This window comes from Mixophyes fleayi, unplaced genomic scaffold (genome assembly GCF_038048845.1).
Source record: "Mixophyes fleayi isolate aMixFle1 unplaced genomic scaffold, aMixFle1.hap1 Scaffold_99, whole genome shotgun sequence".
NCBI classification, from domain to species: domain Eukaryota; kingdom Metazoa; phylum Chordata; class Amphibia; order Anura; family Limnodynastidae; genus Mixophyes; species Mixophyes fleayi.
Genome location: NW_027448668.1, coordinates 100,594 through 117,302, shown reverse-complemented (window position 1 = coordinate 117,302; position 16,709 = coordinate 100,594). Strand labels below are relative to the sequence as shown.

At 40.2% G+C, this 16,709-nt stretch overlaps 1 protein-coding gene across 1 annotated transcript in view; it reads right to left on the bottom strand.

Moving 5' to 3' along the window:
- Positions 1-16,709, bottom strand: part of KNL1 (kinetochore scaffold 1) — a gene marked incomplete at its 5' end in the record, with an annotated part of 106,556 nt that overhangs the window by 10,583 nt on the left and 79,264 nt on the right. The window contains 3 exons of the mRNA XM_075194645.1: positions 6,074-6,142; positions 6,781-6,881; positions 7,624-7,725. Of these exons, the coding sequence (XP_075050746.1) occupies positions 6,074-6,142; positions 6,781-6,881; positions 7,624-7,725 (272 nt within the window). The remainder of the gene's footprint in view (positions 1-6,073; positions 6,143-6,780; positions 6,882-7,623; positions 7,726-16,709) is intronic.

The window sequence follows — 16,709 nt, the reverse complement described above, 5'->3', positions numbered from 1 at the left end:
CAGGCCACCCTCTTACAGAAAAATGCATTACTCACACATGCCCCCTTGCTCAGCAGCTTTGCTCACATATGTCCCCTCTGCCCACATGCTTTAATCACACTTGCCCCCCCCCCCCCCATCTGCCCAGCACCTTTAGTGACACATGCCCCTCTCCATCACACCTTCTTACCTTATTCTCCACTGCACAGCATGGGAAGATATCCAGCAGCCCACAGAGTACCATGTGACCACTGCAGTCACATGACCTGGTGTCTGAAGGTACCTGAGCTGAAGGGGATTTAGCCACTACCGATCCCCCTGCACTCAATTTTTTTTTTAAAAAAAATACTTTTAAAATATATATATATTTTTTTTCAAAATTAGGTCTCCAGAGGGGGCTCGGGGCACCAAGCAGGCCCAGGCAATTTGTAGCCGCCCCTCCCCTCTCAGCGGCTATAATATACACACACACATATATATATATATATATATATATATATATATACACACATACACATACATACATATATACATATATATATATATATATATATATATATATATATATATATATATATGTATATATGTATGTATGTGTATGTGTGTATATATATATATATATATATATATATATAATTATTTATCATTTTATAAGGCCAATATCATTTTAACAGTAAGGGACCAGCAAAAAAAAAAAAAAAAGAAAAAAGTTATGCCGCACAGTAGTGCCCCAGTTCACATCATACCTCATAATTGTGCCCCCAATTCATACTTTGCCACAGTTGCCCCCAGAAACAAACAATATGCCACAGTTGCCCCCAGAAACACACAATATGCCACAGTTGCCCCCGGAAACACACAATATGCCACAGTTGCCCCCGGAAACACACAATATGCCACAGTTGCCCCCGGAAACACACAATATGCCACAGTTGCCCCAGGAAACACATAATATGCCACAGTTGCCCCAGAAACACATAATATGTCACAGTTACCCCAGAAACACATAATATGCCACAGTTGCCCCCGGAAACACATAATATGCCACAGTTGCCCCAGGAAACACATAATATGCCACAGTTGCCCCAGAAACACATAATATGCCACAGTTGCCCTCAATACATTTTATGCCACAGTAATGTCCCCAATATCTTTTATGCCCCATTGGCTCTTATGGCCTCAGAATTGCATAACATTTTTTTATAGGACACTAATAAATTAATAAAAAATTAAATAATTTTATACTTACCTCTTCTAGCAATGATCCGGTCCGCAAAGGTGCTTGGGAGGAACTGCGCAAGCGCAGCAGTTCAGCTCTTCTCTTGCTGTCATTTTTAATAAATGACAGCCGGAGAAGTGCTGAGCTGTTGCGCAGCAGTTCAGTGTCGGGGAAGGAATGACAGCCGGAGAAGAGCTGAACTGCTGCGCTTGCGCAGCAGTTCAGCTCTTCTCCGGCTGTCATTTAGAACAGTCAGACAGCCGGCGTGCCAGGAGTCAGGGATCTGCGTGCCGGGGGTTGCCGACCCCTGCTCTATGTAATATATATATATAAATGAATATGTTGGTAGCTAAGGCAAGACGTAGCACCATAAAGACTTAAGCATATAACACGATTCCACATCCAGAAGAAAGCCTGAATCTACTTCCCATTTAGATCTCAGTTTATCTAAACCATCAGGGTCAACTGAGTTAAGATTTGAGTATAGTACCGATATAGTATTTCGTGTGCCCACCGTATGTTGGAGGCTCTTTAGAGGAGATGGTCGAAGCAACAGGGGAGAAGAAATAAATTGGAAGTCAAGTGCATGTCTTAATTGTAGATGGCAATTGTGACGATTATGTAGTATATCTAATGACTGATTGCTATTTTCTGATGAATTCATGTATGACAATGTATATTGTATGCAATTTTGTAATGTAATCTCAACGTGTGCTTTGCTAGATGACATGTGTTTCAACTTATGCAAGTGTTATTAAACTGTTGAAAATAGCCAGACCAGGGAGAGATAGGATCGTGGAGGAGTTTGAAGCCCCAAAGTTGTAAACCATCCAGTCAAGCTGAACAAACAAAGGTGGGAAACCCAGGTCCTACGAGCATCCCGGTCTCAGGACATTCCTAGCTCACTTCGAAAGCCCTGTGACATTTAGGAGATCAATCTGTCCTTGACAGCTAAACCCCATAGGTTTAAGGAGGGGGGGTGAAAGCCATGTGGAAAAAAGTTTAAAATCTTCTGACAGACAAGAGTGCATTTTCATGAGGGTGTCTATCAAGACTTAAATGTCACATTCTCCTCAATTGTTTTCCCTCACACACCAGGTCTTAACTAGTAAGTAGTAACACTGATTTTATTTCCTATTTTATTTTCTGAAACTTATTTGTGCAAATTTATTGCATGTCTTATTAACCTTTTTTTGTAATTAAGCCTTGGAAACATTTTTCAGATTAAATAAATTTAATCTTGTGTGTTCTCCGCGATGCTTTGTGAACTTACGAAGCCCAGGGAGGCTCATGCTACATATGTATGTGATTTAAATGTGAAACATTAATAGTGGTTCTGGTGAACGTAAGGACACCATAATAAATCCTTTGTGGTGGCAGAAAAGGTGTATTCATTGCTAAGTGACTAAGGTGATGCCAATCATAGCCAGCTGTTCAGATTGCTGTATCTGGGGCAGGCTGGACGTTCATGACAGCAATAAAATGCAAAACTGTGAATTCCCTTTTCCTGGGATAATTGCACAAAGGTTTTTAAGCATCCGGATTTATACAACTGCTCCATTGTCATAATATTGTATCTACACCATAAATTACACTTCTGTAGTTTATCAAGTTCAGGGAGAGAAGTGGTATTCCAGGATTATAACCTTGACCTCTAGGTATATGATGGAGAGGTGCCAAATCTCCACAGCTTGCTTGATAATTGGCGCAAACTGAAGGGAGCATTACAGATCAGCAATACCGCAAGGGGAAGACAAAGGCACAACCCTAATCCAGGAGGACCCCGCTTGCTCACTTAGAAAACCCAGCAGAGGTACCGGGATCTGAGTCCCCACCCAGCTAATCAAATGGATAAGCTAAGCTGCATAATATAAATTGAGGATTTGGAAGAGCCAAACCTCTATCGGCTATAGACCTACATAATGTAGGCAAACGAATTCAAGCCCTACCATCCCCTCACACAAACAAAGAGATTAGCCTATCCAAATTCCAAAACACTGATTTCGGAAGATACACTGGTGAATGTTGAAAAATATTTAAAAATACTTTTGCAACACAACCATTTTAAACAAATTAATCCTACCTGTAACAGTAAGGGAAAGTTTTTTCCCACCCTCATCAGCTTGGGAATATTGACAGTTGTGAAGAAAAAGGTGGCTGCGCTTAGACCTACTAAAAAGATGGTCCATCCATTCCATTTGAGCCTTCAAACACTGAAATCGATCCTCAGTTGCATGTGAAGTTAGATATAGGCACTACAGAGGCCTACAATGCTGTTCCAACATCCATTTTCCCATTATACTTTTTAATATCAGAGACTTGTTTGAGAAGTGTCCCTCTAAGAAAAGCCTTAACGGCATCCCACAGGACAGCAGGAGTGGCATCATTAAAATAAAAAAACCTCCCACCTAAAAATAAGGTCAGATCCAGCCCCCATTGAGCCGAGCCACGTTTGATTTCATTTCCAAAATTTCACTCCCCTATCACTGGTCATATCGATACATAACTGGAAAATGTTCCGAAATACCTCTTGGGAGATGGTCAATTAGGGTAACATGGGGAAATAATGTCAAGCAAAGCAAAATCAAATCTATTTGAGACATGGTGTCATAAGAGGTAGAACAACAAGAGAACTGTTTATCAGGATATCTAATTCTCAACTAAGATCAACAGTGTCCATCTCCTCATTTATTTGAGAAGGGAGTAGGGCTATAAGGGAGAGGCACATTTGACTTGCGCCATCTATCCAAACTCGTATGGAGAACATTGTTAAAATCTCCCAAGAACACAGCTGGAGTAAGAGACATAAAACTAGCAGCCTTACACAAGACTTCGTTGTTATAGGGAGGCGGGATATATACTGCCAGAACAACAAGGGGGGAAAAATTAACAACTGCTCTAAGGAACACAACGCCCATAAAGGTCGATCTGCATATGTTTCAAGGTAAAGGTCTACGCTTTCTTAACTAAAAGAGAGACCCCCCCAGGAGTTGGAAGAATGTACCGAATGATACGCCCACCCAACCCATTGACGCTTCAGGGCTAAAACCTTATTACCATACAGATGCGTCTCAACTAGAGAGATATCTGTATAATTTTCGGAGCTGCGACAACACAAGGGAATGTTTGACCTTGTCATTCAATCCTCTTGTGATCCATGTAAACAAGCGGAGCCCTCCACCCAGTCAAACTTCTCATAGCCGTGTCAAACCACACAATGTGAGAAACCAAAACATATAACGAAAAAGGAACAAATATCTGGGGAGAGGTGTCCGAGGGATCATGTGCAGAAAAAAAAAAATGAATAAAAAAAAAAAAAAAAAAAAGGAAAAAGAAGAAAATTATATTAATCTAGTCCGAGTACAGTACATCCTATATTAAAATACACTCTATACCGAGAACCAGAAAAACAATATAACCCATAACTACCATCTCCACCCCATATACCCCTATAAAAAATACTAAGGTATAACTCATCCCCAAATCAATCCCCATACCACTAAGCAATCAGAAGTTAAATACAAAACAGAGGAGCTATACAATCCTGACAATAACTAGCAGGTATCCTCCTCTAATAAAGTATATATCGATAATCCTCTGCTGCCAATTAACAGCAGAATATTTTGCCTAATTATATAAAAAAACAAAAACCAAAAACACAACATTGAGAAATAGTAACATGAACCAAACTACAAAAACATTAATGATCTCATGTTTTCTCCTGGGAATTTCTTTCCACCCAATCCATGGCATCCTGAGGTGTTGAAAATAAATAACGGCCCTGGACCTCTACTCAAAGCCTGGCCGGGAAGAACATAGATTAAGGAAGATTTAATTCACGTAATTTGAGTTTAACCAATATAAAATGGACTCCTGATCTCTGCACTTCCAACGCAAAACCTGAGAATACAGATACTGCAGAATTATCAAACTTTAAGAGGCACCTCAGAGACGTGGTCCTTAGACTAGTGCGTAAATCTTTAGAAATGCAGGAAGTTGGCCATAAATGTTCGCGAGGGTGCACCTGGTGGAAGCGCTTGAGACTGTAGGCGATGTGCTCTTTCTACTGCGAACATGGGAGAAAATGCCTCCCTCCCAAACAGTTCAACAGGCCAGATTTCCAAAAATATTTCAGGAGCAGACAATTCTGCATGTTCCGTTTGTCCGACAAATTGAAAATTATTACGCCTCAGACGGCCCCTCAAGATCCGTTATTTTGACTTTACACTCAGAAATTTGCTCGGCCGGGGTTTGCAGCTCCCCTCTAATGGGTGCCGTAGCGTCTTCCAGAATAGAAATACGATTTTCAGCTTCATCAACTCACGCATATTTTCTTCAAAAACAATTATACAAATCTGTGCTACAAATCTGGTTATTACTGTGCATGTACTAATATTTTCTGCAGCAACACTCATTAAATCGTATTTTAGTTAGAACATTTCCTTAGGCTCTTTCAGCATGCTCTCTAGCATGATCGACCTATCATTTAATAATAAAATTAATAAATGTTTGGAGAAGAGATATACCACCTTTAAAAAATCACATCATAAACTGAAATACTGTAAACCATATCCATATTTTTAAAGGCAATACTTGCAAGATGAAAAATACAAAAGCTCCTAGATATCAAGACACTATTATAGCTGGGGAATAATAAGATACAGTGTTCAGGATTACTTTTCTGTCATACAGTTTTTATGTTTTCATATTGAAAATTACAATGTCAAGTTGCACAGTACTTTTAAGAAGCATTTGCCTTTGACCTGAAAAAAAAAAAGCATTTTATGAAACTGCTGCATAAACGATCACTTAAATATGAATTAATCGCTGTATGGGCTAAATTTGACAGTCAAAATTCAAAAAGGTCATTCTCACCGTTCAACCGAGATTCAAATATTACTGTTGAAATTCTTCGGCAAGGTTGGTTATTAAACTGTTCAATGTCTGATAAATAAGAAAGTAATAAAAAAAAGCTCAAGCTAGTGTTCTTAACAATGAAAATCTGATATTCATTCAGCCTACACTGTGTCTAAAGAGGATTATTATTTATTAAGGAGGCTAAACAGTCAAATAATATGGACAGTTACATTTGTTTTTGTCGGGCCAAGCGGTCGTTTATCGTCTGATTGACCCAATAATCGGCTGAAATGTACCTAGCCAAGTTTTTCTGTTCTCTCCTACAGGCATTGTATGGATTATAAAGGGATAACGCAGATGTACAACCAGTTTAAATAAATAAAAGATCCCTCCTACTTTAGCTTTAAGCACAGCAAATAAAATGTCAATACACTTTAAGAAAAGCTAAAACAAAACACCAAATTGCATGCAATTTTAGTCAAGAGAAAATGCCAGTGTATGCTAGTCTTACTGGGAATAGTTTTGTAAGAAAAAACAAAAAATGCACTCCGATATTTTTATTCTATAAAATGTGCAACTATCCAAACCTTTAGGTGTCCTTGTGAAATTATATCACTCTCTCTCTATCTCTATCACAGGTCTTGTTCTTATTTCCCTACTAGCCAAGACATATTATAGACCATTGCTTTAAAATGTTAATATTCTGGGTATGTGAAAGCACTTACTGGCATAATCTCCAAACAAGATGTTGAGTTCAAGAGAATCATACAGAAAAAAAAAAGTTGCCTTTGTATCTGTCCACTTAATTAGGTCCCATTCAGTGTAACTGAAATAAAAAACCAGACAGGATTTAATTATATTACTGAAATGACAGATGCAAGTGTTAACCCAAAATACCATCTTGTCACACATGGAGAAAATAGTACAATGATCTATCCCGATAAACTTGAAAGTGAAAGCAGAATTTAACCATTTTATTTTGATACCTTGAAATGCACTATTTACTTACAGCAATTAAAGCCACTTATACCGCATGCATACTGCCTCAAAAACCCTGGGTTTTACTTGGGCAAGCTGAGATGACCCTGGTATAGGCGCAGTATGAATGGTGTTAGTGAAAATTTTGATGGGGTAATTCCCGTGTCGGCCCTGGTTAACCTGCAGTATGAATGGTGAGACCCGGCTCGGCAAAAAACCCGACTTGAAAAACCCTATAAATTGCAGGGGCAGCAGTATGAAAGTGGTATCAATGTTTTTTCACTCACAGCTCATTTTTTAAATGTTATGCAGTGTACAGCATAGAATTCTACCATTCTTTCTTGAAAATTTACTTTCCTGTTAGTTATATTAACTGGAACATATAAATATTTAAATTTGACTATAAAAAAACAGAGCTACTTTAATTTCCAACATTGCTTATGCATAAAACGTTTGGTCAAATGATTTATTAAACATCTGGAGAAAAGGGAAACACTAAAAACACTTTTTTCATAATTATAAATGACTGGTCTGCATTTTATCCACGATTCAGTTTATAATAAAAGGATTATATTTCTCTATTCTCTTACCTGGATGCTTGTAAATGTTTGTCAAGACGTCGTGCTTCTGTTTGCAGGCTGTCAAGTTGTGTTAGGATGTTCGCCTTCCGTTCTTTTAGCTGCAAGCTTTCTCTACAGAGAATTAAAAACAGCTTGTTATTTGTTTTGCCTTGTTTCCTCCAAGCTACATAGAAACACAGAATTTGACTGCAAATATGAATGACTTGGCCAATCTAATCTATCCATTAACCTATGGTAACCTCCAACCCTATAGAATTCTTATTTCCATTTAAGGATATCCTTATGTCCATCCTAAACATGCTTAACTTGCTCTACTGTATTAACTAATTGGTTGTTACAAAAAGAGTTGCTGTGACATTTCACTGTTAACCCATTGTTTTTAAATGTGCGTCACACAGATTTTATTTTAAATATGTACATCCTACACATCATTTACACTAGTGAATCCCTTTCTATGCTGATGATGAAACCCTTCATTCATAACGGATGGCCTTGTGCTCTCTGTATGGTCCTTGGAAATTAAACATTAATTAAGCAAATACATTTTTGGCTGATCATAGCTATATTAATAAATATTAATCAGATCACATGTAAGGCACCTTCTTTCACTCAAAGTTAACAAACCTAGTTTTTCTAAAATCTTATCCTTGATTTACAAAGCTCCAACATACCAGTGCTGTACATTGAGGTGATCTTGATACAAATAAAAAACATACAAGTATATGAAATGGAAGAAAAAGTTGGTCCTGCCCAAATGAGCTTACAATCCAACACTGTGGTGAACAATTGATAGCCTTTACCTGGCAGTGTGTGCGGCTACTCTACTTTCTGACAACTAGTATTCCCAGTCTCCATCTCAATTTTAGCCAATTAAATAAAGTTGCAACATTACCACCCGCTTGGTACATAACTGTAAATGGGGTGGGGGGATTTTGCCATTTTAGCTAAATCTTTCTGTAGCAAGATGCTATTTTGCTCCGTTAACCCTACATACACCAGTGGCGCAGCAAATATGGACACCTTACTTTTTAGATTTTCTAAGAAAAGGGGAATTTTATACTCCCGATATATCTGTTTCTACGATTCCATCTGGGGGACACTGCTAACATGGGGTTGCGTGAGGGGAGTGGAGTTTGGCACTTAACTAGTAAACTCTGTTAATGTATGCTGCTGACAAACCCCTCCCCTCTAAAACCCCCCTGTAGCTTCTTCAGTTTAAGTATAAAGCCCCAAAAAAGGGGAGTCAAAGACCAAACAGCAGAAGAGCAGAAGGGAGGGAACGTAATGTCCCCCAGATGGAATCAGAGAAACTGATTTATCGGGAGTATAAAAATCCTCTTCTATCATCCTATCTGGAGGACACTGCTACCATGGGGACTTTCTAAAGCAGCCCCCTTAAGGGAGGGACCGCTCTGACAGCCCAGCACGTAGAGCACTATGACTGAAACTGGTGTCCGCCGACGCAAAGACAATGAATTGGTAAAATTATGTAAAGGTATGGACCGAGGGCCAAGTGGCTACTCTGCATAACTGGTTCGCCGAGGCCACATTTCGCACAGCCCAAGACGCGCCCACGGAGCGGGTAGAATGGGCAATACCATCTGGCACAGGTCGGTTAGCATGGATGTAAGCCTGCTTAATAGTCAACGTAAGCCGTCGAGCAATAGATTGCTTGGAGGCCAGCCAACCTTGCTTTGAGAAGTCAAATGAAATAAACAAAAAAAATCTGTGCGGCAAATCTTCCAATCTATGTCCATAAGACATCAGAGAGCTCTGAACACAACCAGAAATTTCATAGAGCCTGTTCCAGAAGCTTATGGATCCTCCGTGAACACCCGAACCACTATTTCTTGGTTAACATGAAAACCAGATACTTTTGGCAGTAAAGGAGGAACTGTTCCGAGAACCGCCCTATCATCGTCTAACACAAGATATGGTTCGCGACATGATAAAGCCCCCAAGCTCGGAAACTCTACATGTGACGCAATAGCTAATCGAAAGGCCACTTTCCATGTTAAAAAACGCAACTTCGCAGTCTGTAACGGTTCAAAGGGAGGTCCCTGAAGCATATTGTCTGTCTGTCTCCCTCCGTGTGTCAGTGTGTGTCTATATTAGGGAATTTAGACTGTAAGCTCCAATGGGGCAGGGACTGATGTGAGAGTTCTCTGTACAGCGCTGCAGAATTAGTGGCGCTATATAAATTGATGGAGATGATATTAAGGACCAGATTAAAATCCCTGAGTGCTGTGGGCGGAACATATGGAGGTTGGATATGCAGAACGGTCCTGACGTCTGGCATTTCTGCTAGGCAACGGTGAAAAAACCCCCTAAAAAAAACAAAGAGCAGAAATCTGCACTTTTAAGGATCCCAGGCGAAGGCCCCCATCCAGTCCATCCTGGAGAAAAGCAAGAAACCTTGAGGCGTGGATTGAACCTGTGTGGCAGGTTTGGCTCTTGCATCTAATTTAGGTAAGCCAGATGCGGTGGTAAATACGAGCAAAGACTGGTTTTCTAGCCCTAAGGAGGGTGTCCACTACTCGTTAAGAGAACCCTCTGGACTACCAAAGGTTGGCTTCAACAGCCATGCTGTTAAATTCAGCCGCGGTAAATCCTAATGTTGGAATGGTCCCTGTAGAAGGTCTTCTCGAAGAGGTAACCGAAGACCTAAACCTATCGCTATCAACAGAATTTCTGAATACCAGACCCTCCACAGTCAAGTTGGAGCCAGTAATATGACTGGGAGTCCGCCCTGCTTGACTCGCTGAAAGCCGCGGGAAATCATGGAAATGGGAGGGAACAGGTATCCTAACCTGAAGTCCCAGGGCATTGTCATTACATGGACGGCCACTGCCAAGGGGTCCCTTGCCCTTGAGCAAAAGTGTAGGACCTTTCTGTTGTGACGAGATGCCATTGGGTCTCGGTCCGGGGTCCCCCATCGAACGACCAGAGACTGAAAGACCTCCGGATGAAAAGACCAATGCCCCGTCAGAATTGCATGCCGGCTTAGACAGTCTGCTTCCCAGTTCTGGATGCCTGGACTAAAGACTACGGAGATGAAGGGAACATGGTTTTCGACCCAGGTCAAGATCGGAGTCGCCACCTCCATTGCTCTTGCACTCCTGGTGCCCCCGTCTGACATACGACACTGCCGTGGCATTGTCGGGCTGCAGATGGACCGGGGGCTCTTAAGGCCTTTAACATGGCTTTCAGTTTCAGTATGTTGATGGGGAGAGAGGACTAGAGCCCCTGAAGTCTCAAATGAAGGGCCAAAGTCACACAATCCCCGAAGGCTGGCGTCTGGATACCAAGATCCTAGACCATGGGCAAAGGTTTGGTATTTATTATCATTCCCAGAAAGGTCATTCTCTGGCAAGGGGTTAACTGGAATTTGGCCCGGTTTATGATCAACCCATGCCTCTCCAGGATCCTGATGGTGAGCTGTAAATGCTGCTCGAGCAGGTGATCCGAGGCAGCCTTGATTAGTAAATCATCCATGTAGGGCACTATTTGCACTACGCTGGAATAAAGATAAGCTGCCATCACTGCCATTATATTTGTAAACACCCTTGGTTGCAAGGTAGAATGGGAAAGCAGTGAACTGGTAGTGAGAAAGTCCCACTGTAAATCTAAGAGTGATGTGCCTTCCAGATTGAAATGTGGAGGTAGGCGTCTTTGATGTCTATCGACACCATGAACTGGTTTGCTTCCAGTCCGTTGATAACCGACCTGAGTGATTCCATCCTAAATCTGACCACCTGCAGGTGAAGGTTCAACTGTTTTAGGTTCAAGAGAGGGCGGAAGGAGCCATCCAGCTTCTGGATCAAAAAGAGACTTGAGTAGAACCCTTGTCTCCTCTGCTGCTCCGGCACTTCCCGGAGGACTCCTGCGGACAGAAGAAAGGCAACACAGAAGAGCATTGCATATCATCTTCTTTGTGGGTTGCGGGGCAAGCTGGTTGCTAAAAACTGGGCCCAATAGGTCTATTATGTAACCTCTCGTCACGATCCACAAATCCAACTGTCCTCCGAGGGACTCTGCCCACTGATCTCTGTCGAAGTCGTATAATTGGATGAACGAAATTATATTGATTAATATTGTTTTACTGTGCGATTGCGATCAGTATGCCACGTAACACGTAGCATGGCACGATCACGCGGTAAAATACACACACACTAGCACTCATATTTATTTATATATTTCATATTTATATTGGTTCCATTCTACAGTGATTTATGAGCAGATCGTATTTAGTTTATAGATGATTATATGTACACTTTAGTGATATTTGAGGTTCAGGTTGCAGGAACTATGTCATGTTTAGTATCATTTTAATCCCCTATTCATCAGCAGTTGTCCAGTTCATTCACCGAAGAGATCGCACATTGCATACTCTAGTTAGCGATGTTAGGGAATACATGTTCAAATTGTTACTGCCTGTGTATTGTGAATAGATTAGCTTTACCTGGTTTCTGGGCGGGATAATTATCTGGAATGTTGACCCTCACCCTCGGAGGGGGTTGTTTGAACATAGCCTATGACCTGCTTACACTGGACCCTCCTGAAGCCTGGACCTATAGAAGCAAGCCACTTCATCTGCATTGTTCTCTCTGTAACAGCTCTAACTGGTATTAGCCCAGTCTCTCTCTGACCACAGTATTCTGGAGTGAAGTACTGTAAGCTGGTACCAGTGGAGCACAGCTTAGCGAGCGCGTTATGTATGTATTTTTGGTATTGGCTGTACTGTATTATAATGATGTATTGAACTGCTAAATATTGCATCTGCTAAAATAAATCATTTTGTGCTTTGGAAACACAAATCGCTTAGACAATGCTTATTGGAAAACGATAAAATTACTTTAATATTTCTGTAAAGAAGCAGACGCCCCCGCAACTCAAGCCGCCGCGAGAAGGGGGGGGGGGGGCGTCAAGCTGCCGGTTTATCCAGGAGCCTGGAAGAGGGATGATTCGCGGAGGGGGAAGACCTACCAGTCAGTGCGAGTGTCCTCTGGTGCCAGATGGTTTGGACCTGTGCTCTGACCAGATAAGCCCCCCCCCCCCCAAAAGGGCTGTCTAAATGTACCAAACCTGGGCATCCTAGGCTTTGGGACATTGACTGGTAAGAAGATACTTTTGCCAACTGTGGCATGGGAAATTATGCTGTCCAATTCAGACCAAATAACACTCCATCTGAATAAGGGAGAGACTCCAAAGATTTCTTAGATTCAGTGTACGCATCCCAGGACCTCAGCCATAGGGCCCTCCTGGCCGCAACTGCTGTTGCTGAAACCGTGGAGGAGATGGAAGCTGCGTTTTCGGCAGCTTCATACTTGTATCCTGAAGCCTCCCTGTTTTAAGTATATAGCCTCCCATGTCCTTTCAACCAGGAGCGTCCACCACCCATCTCAGATTTGTTAGACATTTTTTTAGTCGAGAGGATGTCAAAACAACCATTTCTGTCAAATATCTCAACTGTCTGACAATTAGTTGAGTTAAATATTGATTTTTCAAATTCTTAAATAATTTACTAATCACGGCTTCTTTATCCAGTTTATTTGAAACATCACTGGTGTTTATTAAGGAATCACCACAAAATTTGGACCCCAAAGGTAACTCTTCCTCCCGAATTCAAAAATCCAAACCAAAACACTAACTGGCTCACGTTGTCGAAAAGAATTAAAACCGCTAGGTTCCATCAACATTAGGGATGCCATTTTTTTTGGGTGGGGAGAGGGGGGGGGTACATTACTACCACAAAAAATCATGAGGGTACTGTTTCATAGTAGAGAAGAAAAATACATAATTTACAAATTGTTAAAAACCATACCAAGAAAGTGAACTAAACTGAGGCAATGGGATAAAACTCCCATATAGGAAATGAAACAAACAGAAACTGATGCGAAGGGGATTCCCTTTAGAGAAACCAAAGTAAACCAAAACAAAAAAGTACCCTGCTGATTTTTTGTGGTAGTAATGTATACCTTTTTTTAACCCCCCTCACCCCAAAAATGGGATCCCTAATCTTGATGGAAGAGTTACCTTAGGGGTCCAAATATTGTGGGGATTCCTTAACACCCGTGATACGTTAAATAAACTGGATAAAGAAGCCGCGATTAGTAAATTTAAAAATCAATATTTAAATCAACTAATTGTCAAGATATTTGACAAATAGTTGTTTTGACATCCTCTCTTAACTAAAAAAAATTCTAACAAAGCTGAGATGGGTGGTGGACATTTCATTTTATTTTGGGTGATCTGATGTGGAATGACCCAAATGCTACTTTGGAAGTCCATGTTTTAAGTATATAGCCTAGTTCCCCGAAATAGTTTTTTTAGGGCTATCCATATAACGGTCATTGGTAGCTATATGCACCATGCAACTATCTACCTAATTGATCCACAATATGCAGAACTGGAGCAATCAGGAGACAGCAAACTGTTCAGCATTCATGCTACTGGCAACAGATTTGTCCTTCTAATCACATACCACCAGTCTGCTACACTACTGTTCCCATCTTTACTAGAGCAGTCACTCTCCTGGCAGCTAGTGGAAGGATCCTGCTCCAGGAATGCTAATTCTGAACAGACATCCCCAATATTTGCCAATTTGACATATTGGTTGGAGTTTATCTGATCAGGATTAATTCTCCCTCAATCTTCATGCGTTCCCCTTAGCCTCAGGACCCTGCTCTCCCACGTGTCCATCCCCTTCTTCACTGAATCCAACCTATCCCTGCTCAGTGTGTACAAAATCCCTCTCAATGTTGTCAATGGATCTCTGTGTTGCCAATTGCTCATTTAGATCTAGAACCTGGGCTTCTAGATGAGCAACTCACTTAAAATCTTGCATAGCAGTATTCACCTTTCAATGGTTAGTCCAGAGTGCATATATAGCATAAGATGTCCACAGGGCGGCATTACCAATCAAGGAAATAAAATTAAATCACAAATTATAGCTAATTATTGGAACATGAGTAGTACTACAAAGCATTAATATAGTAGCATTCGAGCACTAAAACTACCAACTATAAATATTTAAAACAGATTTTAAAATTAAGTACAAACAGAAATCACAACATATTACAGCAACTTACCACAAAAAAAATATAAGAGGAAAAATATCTTGCTTTCCAACTTCAATGTGTTGACCATGACCCTGTGTCAAGTTTGCACTTCTCAAAATAAATATACTTTTCAAACAGTTGCTAGGAAAATTAAAAACCTTGCACAGCTCAGAAAACTTTCTTAGTTTTGCACTTATCTAGCCTCATTTATGTGCAATTCCAAACAAATACGTACTAACAGAAGGGGAAGACAATACGTTCATCACCAGTAAAGGTCTCTGGGAAAACAACCAAGAAAGCAAGGCTTATGTCTAAACTTACTAAACTCAGTTTATGTCTAACCTCAATTAGCAGAACAGGCAGACAGCTGAAACACAACGTTTCAGAAATGAAGATTTAATTTAGCTGTAAGAAATTTGTATTAAATGAAGAAGAAAACAGATTACCAGTTCAAAGTCTCTAGGCAACACCAGCAAAAGCAGAGTTTCATCAGGATACAGAAAAGAATGTAGAGTGTCAACTTGAACATTTTAAGTACAAAGGTAAATAGTAGTTCAGGCTTTCCCTGGCATTCAAACTGCAGGTCAGTTAAACATGTAAAGCTTGATTGAGTAATTTATCCTTCTCCATTACAGACAGGTAACAACTGCTGTCAAATTAAATATACAACTGCATTGCTGTATCAGAGGTTTGTATACCCTTGCACCAATTTTTGAGCACAAGTCATTCAAAAGGTCTCATGTAAAAGCAAGAAAAGCAGCAGCTTCAAGAGGGGAGATCATAATTCAGAGACGCCAATGTTCGTTAGTCTTCTGCCAAACAAGGTAAGAGAAACCACCACCTTTCCTCGCTTCATGCATTAATGATCTTGGTGGAGTAAGGCTTTCTTCTTATTTCTATTTTGCCAGGAGTCAGCTTGAGTTCTGGAAAATAATTGCTAATAGGTTGTCTCCAACTGGCTTCTTTGCTTGAAGGAGGAAAGCACCGTAAACATGTTAACCTTGATGTGAAGACTTCTCAGTCAGTGTAGAGAGGCTGCCAGATTACTGGCACAGCCAAAAAGCCCTTTTGTCCATAAATGTGCTAGCTGAAGCAATTAAGGCAAAGTTTCTCCATGAAAGAGTCAAAGAGAAATAAAAACAAAAAAAAGTCAAGTCAAATCTCTAATCTTGAAAAAATGTGATTAGCTGGAGGGGCAGCACCAAACCTAGATGTGCAGGCTAAACCAGAAGCAACAAAGAATATTTCGCTTTTTCAGAGTGCGGCTTCAATGCGCTTCTACAGATGATGCCAGAATCCGTATTCAGAAAATTTGCAAGACAATCAAGACTTTGGAGGTTTGTCCCAAAAGGAAGTGTACTACCAGAGATAAAGTAAATGTATTGGAAATGGAATTAAACTGTCAGTCAGGTTGTTTCAATTATCTCTCAGAAGCCTGAGTAATACTCAGATACAGGATGACACCTTTGCTTTTAGAGATACATGCCAAAACTGCATAGTATATGGCCAATGACATACTTCCCCTTGTATACGGGAGACTGGGTCTATATTATCTACCTTCAACAGCATATTGAGGAAGACTAAGAATGATGGAGGAGCTGCATAAAACCCTACAGTAGAAAGGTCAAACCACACAGCATTGTTTTTTAAAGTATGTGACAACGTACACATATGTAAAATAAGGATAATGGATATTAAATAACATATTTTAGATCAAAAAACAAAGAAAAAAAAGGTAATGCACTAATGAAGCCAAACACATTTGACCACCAATTAGACATTATAATAAACTAAATTACTAGCATCAGATGTATCAAGTTAACAAACATTTTGCACGGCTATGAAAACCAACCTTCACCAGCCATAGTAAAAATATAAAATTATTGAGAAAAACATAGGAATATGCTTAGTTAGCCATTAAATATATTACTTATACAATGACAAGTATGATTGTATAAATAAAACATTTATTATTGCTGATTAAACATACAAGCTTTATTCATATACCTGTAAAATGCTGAAAATCATTAAAAC